The sequence below is a fragment of the Schistocerca piceifrons genome, chromosome 2 (assembly GCF_021461385.2).
Source record: "Schistocerca piceifrons isolate TAMUIC-IGC-003096 chromosome 2, iqSchPice1.1, whole genome shotgun sequence".
In the NCBI taxonomy this organism is placed as follows: domain Eukaryota; kingdom Metazoa; phylum Arthropoda; class Insecta; order Orthoptera; family Acrididae; genus Schistocerca; species Schistocerca piceifrons.
In genome coordinates, this window is record NC_060139.1 from 907,857,319 (window position 1) to 907,877,012 (window position 19,694).

At 36.9% G+C, this 19,694-nt stretch overlaps 1 protein-coding gene across 2 annotated transcripts in view; it reads right to left on the reverse strand.

The window, feature by feature from the left end:
- The window catches only part of LOC124772664 (triokinase/FMN cyclase-like), a 156,957-nt gene that overhangs the window by 38,727 nt on the left and 98,536 nt on the right, over positions 1–19,694 (reverse strand). For both annotated transcript variants that reach the window (XM_047249340.1, XM_047249338.1), the window contains 2 exons: positions 4,453–4,570; positions 2,436–2,521 (listed from right to left, as the gene is read on the reverse strand). In XM_047249340.1, coding sequence (XP_047105296.1) covers positions 2,436–2,521; positions 4,453–4,570 — 204 coding nt within the window. The remainder of the gene's footprint in view (positions 1–2,435; positions 2,522–4,452; positions 4,571–19,694) is intronic.

Here is a 19,694-nt window from a genome sequence, read left to right on the forward strand (position 1 = left end):
GGGATTTTGTTTGATTATTTGGCATTGAAAAAACATCATTATTGTTATGGAACTCATGGCATAATTAAAGTAATATCACTCAGTTGATGTAGTTATCAGCTATTTGGTTTCTTTGTTTCAATGAAATAAAATGCTTTAATGAAACTATCAAATAAAAATGTTATTTCTGTGTTCATTATTTCCTAATTTCTCTTTTTGTGTTCAAGTTTCATTTTTATTTATCACTAAAATATCTGCTGCCAGGGAAAACAAGGATGGCGTTCTATACTTACAAGGTTTGTTTTAGAATGGGTCTACTTCTCTTTGACATGTAAGTAGGGTTGACACACCCATACATCACACCAACATAGTTACAGGATGAACTACCAAAATACAAATTTAAATTTCCTAGCACATTATTCCTCTGCCAGATGTTAATGTTGGTGGTCCACATTGCCAATTGTTCCTAGTAAACAATCAATATCAGATGTCCAAAATGTTGAAATTAAGTGCAAAGTATGATAAAATGAAAAGAAGTGTTGAACACCTTTGTTCTGTCACTCAGCAACGGACATAATTAAATGTTTTAAATTCCCTAAATCCACAGTTTATGATGCAGCAAAATATTCAGCTTCAGAACAGTCAGACAAAAATTCCAGAGTACTGGCAAGGAAGCAACACTCAATAGTCATTATTGCAAGGATCTGCAAAAGAAGTTCACTGAAAGAGTTCAAATGCTGTTTCAGGGAATATAAGGCAATTGTTGTGATCACTGGCACAGATTATCAGTATCAGCAAACCAACAATGTGTAGAACCATCAAGGAAGATATTCAATATAAATCCTACACCTTGAAAGTGAAACAAATGCTCTTAGAGACTGCTGGGGCAAAATGAGTCCATTTCTGCAAACTGCATCTGTGTTCATTGAAAAATGATGCCACAAAGCAAAACAACATTATTTTTTGATGAGAAGACTTTTACATTAGATACAAAAACTAATTGAAGAAATTACAGCTAGCTCACACATGATTGAAAGCATGCCCCTGTTGTTGCCAGAACAAAATTTGCCGCCAGTTTTCAAGTGCTAAGTGTTGTACCCAGGATACGCGTGACTTTGTAACTCTGCATGCAAAAAAGAGTAGTTTATTTGAATGTTATTTCAAATGTTGAGAGGCTGTGGACAGAAACAGTGGTATCTGGGACACCATACACTTTCCTGGGATTACAACTTGATTATAAATTTAGTTGGGATGAGCATACAAATGAAATTCCTAAACAAATCCTAATTTTCAGTGTTAATTTCATCAGACATAGGTGATGTAAAAATAAAAAAGCTGACACACTTTGCTTCCTTTCGTTCCATAATGTCATAAAGTATCATATTTTGAGATAACTATTCAGGTCAATCAAAAGTTTTACCTGTTCAGAAGTATGTAATATGCATTATCTGTGGTGTGAATTTATATACACCCACAGGAGTTTGTTCGCGTAACTGGGTATACTGAACTATTGCTTCTCAGTATACTTATTCCTAGTGAAATTTGTTGTAAATAATACAACCCTATTTTCCAACAAACAGCTCATTTCACAAAATCAATACTAAGAACAGAAACAATCTACAAAAGACTTCAAAGCACTTACTTTAGTGTAAAATGGCAGTCATTATCCAGGAACACATATTTCCAGTAAGTTATAAGCAATCACAAAAAATATTCAACTACAAATAAAGTTTAGTTTAAGAGAACCCTGAAAGACTTACTGGTACCAAACTCCTTCAACTCCATTGGTGAATTTCTAAATAGAACAATAAATGTAGTGTATGTAAGTACTACTCCTCCTAATACTATTGCTGCTACTGCTACAACAACAACTACTACTACTACTTCTACTACTACTACTACTATTAATGTTCCACATCCACAAAGATCTCCTCTATATGGATCCATGGAATGAAAATTCCATTTCATTTCACTTAATGTAATATAATCCACAGCAACGTTGTGCACCAGCCCACAAGTCATTTAGTACAAAATTGAAGATCAGTCTATTCTGGTATGTGTTGGCCTATGGAATTGTGGCTTGCCTACAGCACTGTTTTAAATCTCTGCATTACTATGTATGAAACCTAGTCAAAACGTTCTTCAGTAAATCTCAATATGCCACTGTAACATCATTAAGGATAATCATTGAGGCAACATTCACAGACATGGCTTCAGATATACATTATGTCATACATGGGTGCATTTCAGATTGAGACTGGAGTATGCTGTTATAGCTAAATGGGAATACACTGAATGATTGTGCTCTGTAGACTCCCCCTATGCATAAAGAAAAAGAATTTTTTGTAATATTTAATGTTACTTAAAATTGTCTAAATTGTGGTATTGCAACCTGTATTATTATACAAACAGTTGACAATTAGCAGATATTAGTTCCTTGAATTGTATATACATACTTTTATTCGACTTGCCCCTGCCTCACCATGAACTCCAAGGCCTAATTCCATCTCATCAGGGGCTAAGGTAAATAATGGTGGAGAACCTACAATATAATTAATTTTTTTACCATAACAAATAAAAGTCAGTGGCAAAACAGTTTATAATAGAGAAAAAGAAAGAGAGAGAGAGAGAGAGAAGGAAGAAGTAGGTAGACATATGGGAAGGAGAAAAAATTTCAAAAATATTATCATCAAAAATGAAAATTCAATCTTTACTACAGATAGCTGAAAAGTTTCACATGGGAAACAGGTTAGACATCAATCGTGGAGGCTAACAAACTCTAGAAATTTATAAATAAAATGAAAGAAATGTAGAATGTTGAAAAGGTGAGAAGAACACCAGGTCATAAGAAAATGTAACAGTGATTTTGATTTTTACCAGGTCATAAGATACGTTCAACATACTGACCAGCATACAAAGCAAACAATGTACAGCTTAAGTGACAACTCTGAAACTTACAATGATACAGAAAAAGAGTCATGCAGTGCATCCATAGATATCTGAGTTTTGCATCTGTAATAATTCCTTCATTAGACTCACTACATCATTTGCATCACATTTTCCTACGACAGAACTGTAGGTGTGTATGTGAGCGTCATTAGTTTCACACCAAAACTCCATTTTGAACAGCACATTTAACCCATTTCTTCCCAGTATAGCAAACATGCAACAAACAGTTTTCAGCAATTTATTCTTTTCATGTAGTGTTAGACTACTTATGAAATATAAAAAACAGAACTTGTGAATGCCTTTTAATGTAAGCATGGTGAGTTTTGAATAATAAGTTCATTTTGTGAAGTTAAACTATGTGTTGCATATGGGTTAAGAATACTACCAGACCTTGGTCAACCTGGATCCATTACATCAGATGGAGAGTAAGGCAGGGATAGAAACTAGAAGGACATAATATCTACAAAACATGTATACAATGTAGTTAGATGATACGTAAGCAGCAAAGGTAGAGCTTCCTAAGAGTACCAAAAGTGCTAAGTAAACTTTTGGCTATTCTGTTGCACTTAGACAGAAAAGCCAAAGACAGTTAACCCAAGAAACAGAATTGTCTCCTTGCACTAATATGAAATCAACACTGAAATATTCACATAAAATTACTTCCCAGTTATTTCTACCATTTTTTTATTTGTACTCTCTCTAATGGCTTAATGAAGTTAAAACATTGGAATCCTGTACACTGTCAGAACCACTATTGTGTATGTTTAAAGTCAACAGTATTACTGAAGTATAGCATTCAAAGAACCATTCAATGCTACACTTATTTAAGTCTATGACCGAGGACTTGATTCCACTGTTGTGAATACAGCTATTCCCCTTTTGTTGTATTATGCCCACAATAATATGACCCTAACCAGTATCTATGTAGGTGCACCTGTTAATTTTCTTTAACTTCCAATGTCATCCAGTAATCTGTAAAACAACTTTAGATTTTTTTTAAATTTCCAGTACAGATTTATCCATCCTAAAAATCCACACATACTATGCTACACTAGTAGCCACTAACTGCAAGTGGTGCATGCTTTCACTGTTGGGAGGGGTTCTACAATCCTCCACTTAATAGTTAATGTTAAAAAACCTGCTTCTTAGATTCTCATAGAATAAATTGAAGCTCTGGTGTAAGTACAATTGGTTGTACAGTGCTGAAAAATGCTTGCTCAGTTTCCAGTCTGTGTGCAAGCCTATCTGTCTTCATTAGTGCAGCTATCCACCTGCAAGAACCAAGGATGGCATCTGAACTTTGGCAGCAGGTGTCATTGGTTCTATATGAAACACAATTTGCAGTTGGGTGCACCCTCTGGACCCAACAGCTGCCATTAGAGCCTCCTCCGTATCTTGGATGAAACATTTCTCAATGAGTGTTTAATGGCCACAATATAACTGAGGAGACATTCTGGTTTTAGATTAGAAAATTTCTATCTTCTTTAGATTAGTCCACCTGTTTCAAAGAACTGTTGTATTTACCTGGCAAACTGCAGGCTGATAATGCTACACCTATTGTTGCCATACTGTTCACAACTTTCGTTAGTTCATTTTTAATTTCAGTCAGAGTATTTCCTTCTTCTGACATCGCACCACCAATCTGGAAAAGACAGAAGTACGTGTTATTCAAACACTGTTTAAGTTACATACATCAGTACATACAATCATTTGTTATAAAGATCTGTTACAGCTGCAAATAGTTTAACATGTGCACAAAAAGGATTTTTTGTGAAGAGGAACAGTGAAGAACAGAAAGGAAATAATAAGACATCATTGCACCATTTCAATAGTGTAGGCTATGGAAAGTCAGAGGAAGCAACTACTCTAAGTGAAGATTTGATGTTGAGCACAGCATGTGACGAACAATGGATATTGCAGTCAGTAAGTGAGGATGAAATGATCCTTTTCATTCTGGTTTCAGAGAGGGCAGGACAGCAGCCCCATTCATTACAGAGAATAATAGTCATGATTGCAGACCAGAGAAAGAAAATGTTAACAACAAGTAGTATTAGTTAACAGCAGAGGGGTATTCTGCAGAGGTCCCAAAACTAGTCTTGCTTATAACCAGTAATAATGCTCATATAGTTCTTGGAACAGAAAACTGGTTGAAATTGATAACAACAGTAGTAAAGTTTCAAATTCTGATTGAAGTGTGTACCATAAAGATAGGCTAGACACTGGTGGTAGAGATATGTTTATGGCTGTAAATACTACAATAATATGTAGGTTAACCCAAATTCCAAATGCAAAATAATTTGGATGGAGAAAAGGAGTAGAGTAGGATATGTGTAAATCTCCTGTTCACGTTGTGGTATTAGGAGGAGATTTCAGCCTAAAGACTCAGATAATTAAAGTAGGTAGTAGGGAGGGGGAATGAAGTGAAATTGTTCTAAATGCTTTACTTGAAAATTACTTTCTTGAGCAGTTGATCATGGATCAACATCTTAGCTCTGCTGGTTACAAACAAGTCTAAATTTTTTGACTCAGTTTTCTTTGAGCACAAATCAGTGATCACATAGAAATGTAAAAGAAGGTAGGAAAATATTTCTGTGTAGAAAATGCAGCAGGAAATATATTTCATTTTACCAGAACAACAACTCAAACATCCATATCTTAAACTGAAAATACTGAGTATGGAACATAAGTCCAAAAGTGTTGTACAACATGTCTTAGACATTTAAGTGCTGAGCAAAGTCATGAGGGATGGAAAGACTAGTTATGGTGGTAGAAGGGTTTGGTGGGCGCACGACATAAAGACTAGTTAAGGATATATGGCAAGTTAGACAGATGTTCAAAAAAGCAAAGAGTTTCACACCAAATTTGACCATTCCATGAGACTTACAGCCAACCTTTTACTGAATGAATACAAAGCTGATGTATGGAGAGTCATGCATGAATCATTCATTGAATTTGAAAGTAAAATTCAATCTTCTACTCTGGCAGAAATATCCTAAGAAGTTTAGGTCTTATGTTAAATCAGTAAATCGATCAAAGCCATCTGTCCAGATAGTTGACAAAAGCATTTAAATGGTGAAAGATGGAGAGAACGCTGAACAACAGAATCCATTTTTCAAAGTTCTTTCACTGAGGAAGACTGGCATGCTGTTCCTCCATTCAGTTGTCATACAAACAACAAAATGTTAGGTATCATAGAGACTACAAGATAAAAATTCAAATACATTTGCTCTACAGAAGAAATGAGATATACCGAATGAGGTGGGCGCATTGGTTAGCACACTGGACTCGCATTTGGGAGGACGACGGTTCAATCCCGCTTTGGCCAGGTTTTCCGTGATTTCCCTAAATCGCTCCAAGCAAATGCCCAGAAGGTTCCTTTGAAAGGGCACGGCCGACTTCTTTCCCCGTCCTTCCCTAATCTGATGAGACCGATGACTTCACTGTCTGGTCTCCTCCCCCAAAACAACCCAACTTAATGAGATATGTATCATTCAATATAGAGTAGGCAAAAGAACTTGCTCCACGTCTAGCAGCAGGAGCAATGAAGCATTTCAAGTGACTGAAAAAAACATGGACGTCACTTCTGTTTTGAAAGAAGATCATCAAACAGATGCATGCAACTATAGGCTTATATCATTAATGTCAGTTTGTTGTATAATTTTGGAACATATTACTATCTTCATGAAGCCCAAAAACTTTCTCCTGTTAATGTAAATTACATAAACAATGATTCTTGTTTTGTTCCTCCACAAGACCTAGAAGGCAGTAAATACTGGCATCCAGATTAATGTTGTATTCCTTGATTTCCAAAAAGTCAAGTTCTTCACTGTTGCTTAATGAACAAATAGGATATATCATACCAGATTTGTGACTAAATTGAAGCATTTTCCATTTCCATTTTTATTATCACATAACATGCCTTATACAATCAAAGATTGTGACATAGGTGACTTTTCAGTTTTACACTATATATAATAATACTAAAAATAGACAATAAACTAATAATACATACGGTGTAACATCTTCAAAGAGGTATTTTAATTACAATTATAATGCTTTGTTGCTATTCAAGAAATCTTCTGCACTATATTAACATTTATCTTTCAGATATTTTTCCAGGTCTTTTTGGTACCTTTTACATTTTGATCATCCATACCTTTCCATATTTCATTTACAAATTTCATGCCCCTATAGTATGGGTTTTTTTCATATGATTTTAATTGGTGGGTAGGTAACATGTAGCTCGTTCCATATCTAGTATCATATTGATGCAAGAAGCTGTTGCCCTCAAAAAGTTGTGGGTTTCTTTTCGTGAAAGTGAGAGTTTCATCTTTATATACATAATTCTACTGTACGTGTGTATGTCACTGAACTCCTCCTAAACGGCTGGACCGATTTGAATGAATTTTTTTGTATGCGTTTGGGTGGTGCCTTGGATGGTTTAGATTCACAAATCAGCCCGGCAGATGGCACTGCAGTCAGTATCTAGGTTATTTATCTATACTGCAACTAAACGGCTGGATTGATTTGAATGAATTTTTGTGAATGCATTCAGGTGAGGGCCTGGAAAACTTGGTTGACGGACTCTGAATTCACAATTAGTCCAGAACCGTTGGTTAAATAGATCGGCAGAAGATCAATTGACGGACAATGAAAGTTTAAGAAACCAGGCTGCAATCAGACGTGCTAATGAAAGTCAAGAGTAACCCAACGAACGCCTTCGAGCTAATGCATTGAGACAAAGACTGGCCCGTCAATGAGTCACCGACACATTCAGAACATGTGAACAACAGCATTTGCAAGTGTATCGCGCATTGACACATGCATCACTTCTTCACCTTGCGTTTAAATATGAGTTGGACATCGACTATTCGTCGTAGTCACAAATTATAATCGGTGCTACGAACAAACAATGCCAACACTGTCATGCACTCAAATACAAAGGTGAATCGACCAGTTTCTGCTGCGCATCTAGAAAAGTTGTATTGCCACCATTGAATTTGCCGCCAGAACCACTGAAAACACTATTGGCTGGAGCTACATCTCAATCCTTTTTTTTTTTAATTCGCAAATTCAATTTGTGCTTTCAAATGGCATCATTTGGAGCAACAAAAATCGTTCGCAATTTCCAATCAACGTTTAAGATTCAGGGCCAAGGGTATGATCAAATTGGTTCTTTAATGCCGATGCCTGATACCGATTCAAAATTTCTGCAAATCTACTTCATGGGTGATGAGGAGCAGCAAATAAACGCACGCTGCCTGCCAGTACAACCATATTGAGCAGATGGAGGATCAAGAAGTTGTGGGTATTTTAGAACCATTTTTACAGAATCACAACCAGTTGGTCCAGTTGTTCAATACCATTTCAAACAGACTGCAAAACAACTATATGATCGTCATCAAAGCACCTGGGCAGCACGTGGACTGATATAATGCACCGACCATTAATGAAGTTGCAGTTGTTATGGTTGATGACACATTTGAATGTCGAGATATACAAATCCAACGCAGAGATAACACAGTGCATACGACTGAAGACAGTCAACGCTCTTACAATGCTTTGCAATATCCATTGATATTTTGGGGAGGATAAGATGGATATCATTTAAATATCAAACAAAGAAATCCAGCAACAGGTACAATCTACACATGTCATTACCCAATATTTATTTTTATGCACAATTAATTTCTTTTTGTCTTAATTGTATTTTTACTTTGCAGGTGTAGAAAGCAGCAAGAAAGTGAGCACGATGAACTTCTACGCATATCGGTTGATGATTCGTGCCCATGAAGACAATAACATTCTCCGATGCCGCCAGCTGTTTCATCAATATATCGTTGATATGTATGCGAAAATTGAAAGCAAGCAAATACGATACATCAGGTATAATCAAGCAAAACTTCGAGCTGAGGAATACATTCATTTGTGCGATAATATTGTTGGTAACGCAGGTGGAATAACTAATATCAACGACATCGGTACTTCTTATATTCTTACATCATCATGTATTGGTAGCCCACGTCCTATTCAAAAATATATTCAAGACACCATGACTTTTGTGCGCACGTACGGAAGACCAGATTTGTTCATTCCAGATCGGAATATCAATCAAGAATTGTATGAGATTGTTACCGCTAACATGATCCACGGTCCATGCGGTGCTATAAACATGACGATGCCATGCATGGACAATGGAAAATGTACGAAACGTTTTCCAAAAAATTGTATAAATGATACAATCACTAATATCGATGGTTATCCATTGTATCATCGTAGAGACACTGACCATGGTGGTGATCACATCAATTACGCATGCCAAAAGGTACAACAGTTGACATTGACAATCAATGGGTGGTTCTGTATTCACCATTGCTGTGTAAAATTTACAAAGCACACATAAACATTGAGCTCTGCAGTTCGGTGAAGTCCATAAAATATATATGCAAATATGTCCGTAAGGGCAGTGAGAGGGCTGTATTTGCTGTTTACAATGTTAACGAAAACAGTGAAATAACACGGTATCAATTGGGCCAATACATCAGCAGCAATGAAACATTTTGGCATATTTTGGGTTTTCCGATACACGAAAGAGACCTTGCTGTTATACATTTGGTCGTGCACCTTGAAAATGGACAGCATGTTTATTTCATGGAAGAGACTGCTCTACAACGTGCATCAATTGCCCCAAAAGCCACATTAACTGAGTTTCGATCTATGCAACCGACCAGGTATTCCCGGTCAATTCGCAAAGACATTAATGTATACTGATGTGGCACAATATTTCATATGGAACAAAAAGTCAAAAACGTGGGAACCACGAAAGCAACGTGTTCTGGTTGAAGGATACAACGGCATATTTGTGGGAAACACATTAGGCTGATTATACACAGTCCATCCAAAGCAATGCGAATGTTTCTTCTTGCGTTTATGGTTGGTTAATGTTCCTGGACTGACGCCCTTCCAATACTTGCGAACAGTCAATGGCATTTTGTACGACACATATCATGACGCGTGTCGTGAATTGCATTTGCTGGAAGATGACCACCAGTGGTATATTACACTTGCAGATGCAGCATTGAGTTCCTGTCCTCATCAAATTCTCCAGTTATTTGCCATATTATTGACAACGTGTTTTCCATCTCAAGCTTCTGTCCTCTGGGACAAATATAAAGAGTCCATGAGCAACAACATTCTGCATCGCATTCGAATCGCTGATCAAGAACCCAATATCGATTTTTCGCCAGAAATATATAACGAGGCGCTAATAAAGATTGAAGATATTTGTATTCTGATTTTGAATATGCCACTCATTCATTTTGGTATGCCCTCACCTAACCACCCAGCAACAGACATCATTAACAGCGAGATTCAGCGCGAACAACAGTTCAGTACGGTCTCTTTAACTACTTTCATTGAAAATAATGAGCAACTACTCACTCATGAACAAAAGAATGTTTATGATCGAATTAATTTGTCAATTGCAGAAGAACAAGGTGGATTCTTTTTTTTGGACACACCAGGTGACACTGGAAAAAGTTTCTCATCTCACTAATATTTGCGCGCATTTGATCACAAAATCATATTGCGTTAGCAATGGCTTCATCAGGTATTGCAGCCACTTTGCTTGATGGCAGACGGACTGCACATTCAGGACTCAAGTTGCCGTTGAACATTCACACAAATCCAGATGCAATGTGCAACATAAAACAGCATTCCGGTATGGCTAAAGTTTTGCAAAAATGCAAAATTATTATCTGGGATGAATGCACTATGGCCCACAAGCATCCACTTGAAGCTCTTGATAGAATGATGAAAGATCTAAATAATAACACCAGGCTTTTTGATGGTGCCTTACTGCTGCTGTCCGGTGATTTTAGACAGACATTGCCGGCCATTCCATGTGCTACATATGCAGATGAAATTAACGCATATATAAAACAATCTTAACCATTGCATGGAGACAGACAATGCACCAAATTGCCAGACAATTTCTGCAACGTGGTAAAATACGAAAGATGCTTTGATTGAAAGCATATTTCCAGATTTACAAGCTAATTATATTAATCATGCATGGCTTCGTGAACGAGCTATTTTAGCCACAAAAAATATCGATGTTGATGCTATTAACTTCAAAATAAAACAGTCAGTGCCCAGCAATGCGATATTGTTCAAATCAATTGACACTGTTACCGATCCTGACGAAGCAGTCAACTATCCTGTTGAATTTTCGAATTCGGTGGATTTACCAGGAATGCCACCACATTAAGATAAATTTAAACAAACATTATTGATTATAATGAATTGTTTTTAGAAAAATTGATGTTAATTCAAAATAAAGAATAATGAACTTATATATTATATGTCTTTCATTTCATACTTTGTTTAATATCCTAATCGCTTGAAATATCATGCAGGACAAATGTTACTTTAGTTTTGCTCCCACAATTGCTTGGATGATTCTTTTTTGTAGTCTAAAAACTCTAAGTAAATTTGTTTTTCCAGACCCCCAAGAAAATTATACTATACCTAATGACTGAAACAAAATATGCATTATATACAGTTTTTCTTACAGCTAAATCAGTAATACTACACAAGATATTCATAATATATACAACGCTATTCAGTTGATCCAGTATGTTGTCCACATGGTGACTCCATAACAGGTTTCTGTTGATTAATACGCCGAGGAATTTCACACAGTCTGAAGTCTCTAATTTTTTGTCCATATACTTTTAATTCAACTGTAGACTGTGCAGATTGTTTTGTGGTGGAATGAACAATTTCTGTTTTTGTAAAATTTAATGTAAAGTTATTGTTTTTGACCCATGCCTCCACTTCCCCAAGTGTTTGTTCAATATGACAAATTAGGTCTACCTCATTTTTACAACAGACTACAGTTGTTGAGTCATCTGCATAGAGGATAGTATCAGATTGGATCTGGCATGGCATATCATTAATATAATACAGAAATAGTAGTGGCCCTAATATTGAACCTTGTGGAACACCTAATTGAGTATGCTTCCAGCCAGAGAGAAATTTCTTGCCATTGATATTAATAAGTACTCTTTGTTTTCTGTTTGCCAAGTATGATGACATCCTGCTAAGAGATTTGTCTTGAAAACCATAGCGTGCCAATTTTTGGAGGAGCAGGTCATGATTTACTGTGTCAAAGGCTTTGGATAGGTCACAAAAGATTCCTGACACACACATTCTATCATCAAGACATCCACTGACTTTTGTGACTTATTCATTTATTGCATGGATTGTGCTGCGGCCTTTTCTGAAACCATATTGATTGCATAAGATAATGCTGTTAGATGCATTGTGATTTTCGATCTGATCATATGCAGCTCTTTCCAATATTTTTGAGAAAATTGGTAACAGTTAGATTGGCCTATAGTTGCCCAAATCATCTCGTTTGCCTTTTTTACGTACTGGCCGAACTTCTGCATATTTTAATGGATCTGGGAAACATCCCTCATCATTATGAAAGAGAGTGGATATGCAATACTGTGACTGACTATTTTTATTATTTCAATGGGGACCTCATCCCACCTCACAGATTTTGAATTTTTTAGGGACATTATGATTTTGATGACATCTGATATGGAAACATGAGAAAACTTGAAACAAGAGCAATTACACTCTGTCATATTGGGCTTTGTTTTTGGTGGTGAACAGTCACCAAATTTGTTACAGTTCATGAAAAAGTCATTGAACGATTCACAAATGGCACTGGGTTCTGTAACAGCTCTACCATTTATCAATATTTTAGAAGGGCATTTTCTCTCTGCCTCACTGCCAACTTAACTTCTTATAGCAGACCAAAGAGCTTTTGATTTGTTTTTTGCATTTGAAATGAAGTTATTATTCGCAGTACATTCTGCCAGTTTTACTAGTTTGTCAAATGTTTTTTGTATGTGCTTACATACTTAAGAAATTCAGGGATTTGATTTACTTTTGCCTCCATATGTGGTTTCCTCTTAGTAGCACTAGACAGTCTAATTCCTTTTGTTACCCATGATCTACTTTTATGGGACCTGGTCCTCACTATTACAAAAAGGATACGTTCATTCAATATATCCAAGAATTCAGTTAAAAAGTTATGGTAATTGCCACTTGTGGAAATGTGTTTTCTGACTGTCCACTTGGTTTGCCTTAGTTTTTACAAAATACTTCCATATTTTCTTCACTGAAATTCCTACATCTTTTTGTTGTGCAGACTGAATTTTGCTTCAGTAGTGATACAAATAGTGCTTTATGGTCTGATACTCCTAAATCTAAAAGAAATTGTTCTTTTACATAATAATTATAACTACTTACAATATTGTCAATACATGTTGCAGAGGTTGCTTGTATACTGATCAAAATTGAGCTTTAGCCCGTCTGTGGCTACCAGGTTCTTTAAGCATGAAGAAAATTTGTCATCAGTCCTTACATCTATGTTGAAGTCAGCACATATAACCACTTTCTTGTACAGTTTCTCATTTTTTAATTTACGTAGCAATGTATCAAACTTATCTAAAAATACAGAGCTTATATGGTACCCAGGGGTGAGATATATGCTGAGAATTAATATGTTATACTCTTTTAAGTTCTATACAACAACTTTCAAATGTACCTTTTTCACTCAGATGGCTAAAATTCTGTCTGATTTCATAGTCTATCAGCCGTAATTTTTCCCAAGGACATGCAGCTTTACTGTATGATTAAATGATGATGATGTCCTCTTGGGTAAAATATTCCGGAGGTAAAATAATCCCCCATTCGGATCTCCGGGCGGGGACTACTCAAGAGGACGTCGTTATTAGGAGAAAGCAAACTGGCGTTCTACGGATCGGAGCGTGGAATGTCAGATCCCTTAATCGGGTAGGTAGGTTAGAAAATTTAAAAAGGGAAATGGATAGGTTAAAGTTAGATATAGTGGGAATTAGTGAAGTTCGGTGGCAGGAGGAACAAGACTTTTGGTCAGGTGATTACAGGGTTATAAATACAAAATCAAATAGGGGTAATGCAGGAGTAGGTTTAATAATGAATAAAAAAATAGGAATGCGGGTAAGCTACTACAAACAGCACAGTGAACGCATTATTGTGGCCAAGATAGACACGAAGCCCATGCCTCCTACAGTAGTACAAGTTTATATGCCAACTAGCTCTGCAGATGATGAAGAAATTGAAGAAATGTATGCTGAAATAAAAGAAATTACTCAGATAGTGAAGGGAGATGAAAATTTAATAGTCATGGGTGACTGGAATTCGGTAGTAGGAAAAGGGAGAGAAGGAAACGTAGTAGGTGAATATGGATTGGGGGTAAGAAATGAAAGAGGAAGCCGCCTGGTAGAATTTTGCGCAGAGCATAACTTAATCATAGCTAACACTTGGTTCAAGAACCATAAAAGAAGGTTGTATACCTGGAAGAATCCTGGAGATACTATAAGGTATCAGATAGATTATATAATGGTAAGACAGAGATTTAGGAACCAGGTTTTAAATTGTAAGGCATTTCCAGGGGCAGATGTGGATTCTGACCACAATCTATTGGTTATGAACTGCAGATTGAAACTGAAGAAACTGCAAAAGGGTGGGAATTTAAGGAGATGGGACCTGGATAAACTGAAAGAACCAGAGGTTGTAGAGAGTTTCAGGGAGAGCATAAGGGAACAATTGACAGGAATGGGGGAAAGAAATACAGTAGAAGAAGAATGGGTAGCTCTGAGGGATGAAGTAGTGAAGGCAGCAGAGGTTCAAGTAGGTAAAAAGACGAGGGCTAATAGAAATTTTGGGTAACAGAAGAAATATTGAATTTAATTGATGAAAGGAGAAAATATAAAAATGCAGTAAATGAAGCAGGCAAAAAGGAATACAAACGTCTCAAAAATGAGATTGACAGGAAGTGCAAAATGGCTAAGCAGGGATGGCTAGAGGACAAATGTAAGGATGTAGAGGCTTGTCTCACTAGGGGTAAGATAGATATTGCCTACAGGAAAATTAAAGAGACCTTTGGAGAGAAGAGAACCACTTGTATGAATATCAAGAGCTCAGATGGCAACCCAGTTCTAAGCAAAGAAGGGAAGGCAGAAAGGTGGAAGGAGTATATAGAGGGTTTATACAAGGGCGATGTACTTGAGGACAATATTATGGAAATGGAAGAGGATGTAGATGAAGATGAAATGGGAGATAAGATACTGTGTGAAGAGTTTGGTAGAGCACTGAAAGACCTGGGTCGAAACAAGGCCCCGGGAGTAGACAACATTCCATTAGAACTACTGATGGCCTTGGGCGAGCCAGTCATGACAAAACTCTACCATCTGGTGAGCAAGATGTATGAGACAGGCGAAATACCCACAGACTTCAAGAAGAATATAATAATTCCAATCCCAAAGAAAGCAGGTGTTGACAGATGTGAAAATTACCGAACTATCAGTTTAATAAGTCACAGCTGCAAAATACTAACGCGAATTCTTTACAGACGAATGGAAAAACTGGTAGAAGCGGACCTCGGGGAAGATCAGTTTGGATTCCGTAGAAATGTTGGAACATGTGAGGCAATACTAACCTTATGACTTATCTTAGAAGAAAGATTAAGAAAAGGCAAACCTACGATTCTAGCATTTGTAGACTTAGAGAAAGCATTTGACAACGTTAACTGGAATACTCTCTTTCAAATTCTGAAGTTGACAGGGGTAAAATACAGGGAGCGAAAGGCTATTTACAATTTGTACAGAAACCAGATGGCAGTTATAAGAGTCGGGGGGCATGAAAGGGAAGCAGTGGTTGGGAAAGGAGCGAGACAGGGTTGTAGTCTCTCCCCGATGTTATTTAATCTGTATATTGAGCAAGCAGTAAAGGAAACAAAAGAAAAATTCGGAGTAGGTATTAAAATTCATGGAGAAGAATTAAAAACTTTGACATTGTAATTCTGTCAGAGACAGCAAAGGACTTGGAAGAGCAGTTGAACAGAATGGACAGTGTCTTGAAAGGACGATATAAGATGAACATCAACAAAAGCAAAACGAGTATAATGGAATGTAGTCAAATTAAATCGGGTGATGTTGAGGGTATTAGATTAGGAAATGAGACACTTAAAGTAGTAAAGGAGTTTTGCTATTTGGGGAGCAAAATAACTGATGATGGTCGAAGTAGAGAGGATATAAAATGTAGACTGGCAATGGCAAGGAAATCGTTTCTGAAGAAGAGGAATTTGTTAACATCGAGTATAGATTTAAGTGTCAGGAAGGCGTTTCTGAAAGTATTTGTATGGAGTGTAGCCATGTATGGAAGTGAAACATGGACGATAACCAGTTTGGACAAGAAGAGAATAGAAGCTTTCGAAATGTGGTGCTACAGAAGAATGCTGAAGATAAGGTGGGTAGATCACGTAACTAATGAGGAGGAATTGAATAGGATTGGGAAGAAGAGAAGTTTGTGGCACAACTTGACTAGAAGAAGGGATCGGTTGGTAGGACATGTTTTGAGGCATCAAGGGATCACAAATTTAGCATTGGAGGGCAGCGTGGAGGGTAAAAATTGTAGAGGGAGACCAAGAGATGAATACACTAAGCAGATTCAGAAGGATGTAGGTTGCAGTAGGTACTGGGAGATGAAGAAGCTTGCACAGGATAGAGTAGCATGGAGAGGTGCATCAAACCAGTCTCAGGACTGAAGACCACAACAACAACATCATAGTCTACTGAGGAATGAACTAGTATGCAAGAGCCTCCATACTCATTGCTCCTACAAAAGCTGGTAGCCAGTTTATAGCGTGTAAGTTTATTCAGGAGATTGATAGTTTCAGATTTTAGCCAATGTTCATTAAGACATATTACTTTCACAGATTGTTTCACACTTTCTAGCAAAATTTCTATATCATAAAGCTTCCTAATCATTCCTTCAGACAGACCTCTAATGTTTAACTGCATAATGAAATTTCTACTGCATATATTATTAGGTAGAGGGTCTTTATCTTTAAAACTAATTTGACTATTAAGAAATGGAGTGTCCACCTGAGTGTTGACTGCTTGTTCTGGATTCGTTGCATTGGGCCAAATGTGGAAAGAATTGGCCCCTTTCATCAGTTTCCCTGTGTGTGAGCATCTCGATGATGAGTAGGTACAGTTTTCTTGATGATAATTTCAATCTCTGTTGTAACTTCTGAGGCTGGTTCTGGCACCATCTCATCTTCTGGACATGATGTTTCTGTTTGAGCTGGCACTGCGGGTGCGGCTTTGTGTGTGATTTTAAAATTGTTTTCCCGTTTTTCAATTTCCTTGGTCGAAACTGGTTGCATGGCAATTGGTTTTCTTGTGACGTCATCTTTTTGTATTAATTTTGCAAGCATTTTGGCATGTATGACTTGGCAGCATTATTATAATGTAGTCCATGTTTCGTAAACAAATCTCTTGCATCAGGAAGATCAAAAAATGTTACACTTTGATGGGACTTGCATATTCTGTAGAACTGTCAGTTTACTTTTGCAAGCTCCAGATTTACAATGGAATTGTCTTGAAGGTTGTATCAGTGAGGCAAGCAACTATGATGTTCGGAACTTTCAGATCAGGTAATGTAGTTTTTAAACACTGGGTTGCATGTTTACCCTCATTTTTGTATACATCATTACTTCCACCCATGATTATGAAGGCATCATTCTTAGATAGCTCATTAAGTGAGTTGCTGTTCTTCATTATCTCAGTCAAAGGTGCACTGGGTTTCGTCATATCTGATGCTGTGAATAACGTACTGTATTCATTTATTTTTTCGGCAATTTTCTTGGCGTGGCTATCACCAAGTACAACAACTTGTTGTTTGATGTTCACTGGTTTATTTTTCGTATTAGACGTTTCCTTGACTGTTCACTCAATTGGAAATTTTGTCACTGATTTTAGTTCATCATTGTTTATTGCCTTATCGCAATCTTCGTCTAGTCCTGTGAATTTATTTAATAGCGGTATCGCCAGAACTGTACTCACTGTCTGTTTATTTGTTTTTTTCGGCACGTGCCACGTTTTTTGCGCAGAATGACGGTTAACAACACTGTCTTGTGCTAGACAATGATCTCGCTCCATCTCTTTTGTAGCAAACAGAACACAGCATGCCATTATTAACAGGGAGAACCCTTGAGATGTTAAAGTAACTAGGCATACCATAAGGGAGTGTTACATGACCATTACTGTTCACAATATACAAGGTGATTCAAGAAGAATACCACAACTTTAGGAATTTAAAACTCTGCAACGACAAAAGGCAGAGCTAAGCACTATCTGTCGGCGAATTAAGGGAGCTATAAAGTTTCATTTAGTTGTGCATTTGTTCGCTTGAGGCGCTGTTGACCGCTCAACAGAAAGCTTTTTGTGTTATTGAGTACGGCAGAAGTGAATCGACGACAGTTGTTCAGCGTGCATTTCGAACGAAGTATGGTGTTAAACCTCCTGATAGGTGGTGTATTAAACATTGGTATAAACAGTTTACAGAGAACATCAACTACCCGAGGCGATGGATTGGCCGCCAGGCAGCCCGTGACAGAGCACTTCATCACTGGCCTCCAAGAAGCCCTGATCTTACCCCCTGCGATTTTTTCTTATGGGGGTATGTTAAGGATATGGTGTTTCGGCCACCTCTCCCAGCCACCATTGATGATTTGAAACGAGAAATAACAGCAGCTATCCAAACTGTTACGCCTGATATGCTACAGAGAGTGTGGAACGAGTTGGAGTATCGGGTTGATATTGCTCATGTGTCTGGAGGGGGCCATATTGAACATCTCTGAACTTGTTTTTGAGTGAAAAAAAACCTTTTTAAATACTCTTTGTAATGATGTATAACAGAAGGTTATATTATGTTTCTTTCATTAAATACACTTTTTTAAAGTTGTGGTATTCTTTTTGAATCACCCTGTATATAAATAACCTACTGGATAATGCTGGAAGATCTATGAGGCTGCCAACACATGATGCTGTTACATACAAAAAAGTTGCAATGCTATAAAGTTGTAACAAAATACTGTAAACTTTCAGAGGATTGATGCTTGGTGCAGATATTGGCAGTTGAGCCTCAACATAAACAAGTATAATAAACTGTGAAATTATAGGCGGAAATCCCCATTATTGTATGATTACACAATTTCTGAACAATCACTGGAAACTGTCACATCTGATAACTATTTGGAAGTACACTTATGGAATGACAAAGGAGAAACATCACATAAAACAAACCATAGGAAAGACAGTTGCTAGACTGAGGTTCATTGGAAGAATGGCCAGGAACTGAAGTGTAACTGCCTTAGATTTTTATTTTCAATTTTAGCTGTAAAACATTATTTTACACGCACAGGCTCTGACAACAAAGCAGAACATTTCTACAACAAATACATTTTTTTAAACAATCTACTGTACTGCAATTAGTGTACTTACTTCTAGAGCAAGATTGTTCCTTACATTATTATTCACATTAAATCCTAGTTATATGGGTATTTTTGGGTAAGCCATGGCTAAAGTTGCTTTAAAAGTATGCTCTGTCAACATTTTTAACTTTATTTGTTAACAAATTATGAAAAACAGCTGGTATTCTCTGGGATTATTTTTTATGTGTACATTGACACATTTTGCTTTCTGTTCCAGGAAAGAAGAATTTTTTTAATATACTGGAAGTGTTGGTGAGGACAATGAAATAATTAACAGCCAGACTGCCAGAAGAGGCCTGATATATATTCTTTTGTAGGCAATTGATCATTGGACTGCTTGCGTTGATATTCTTATTCTGTAGTGTCA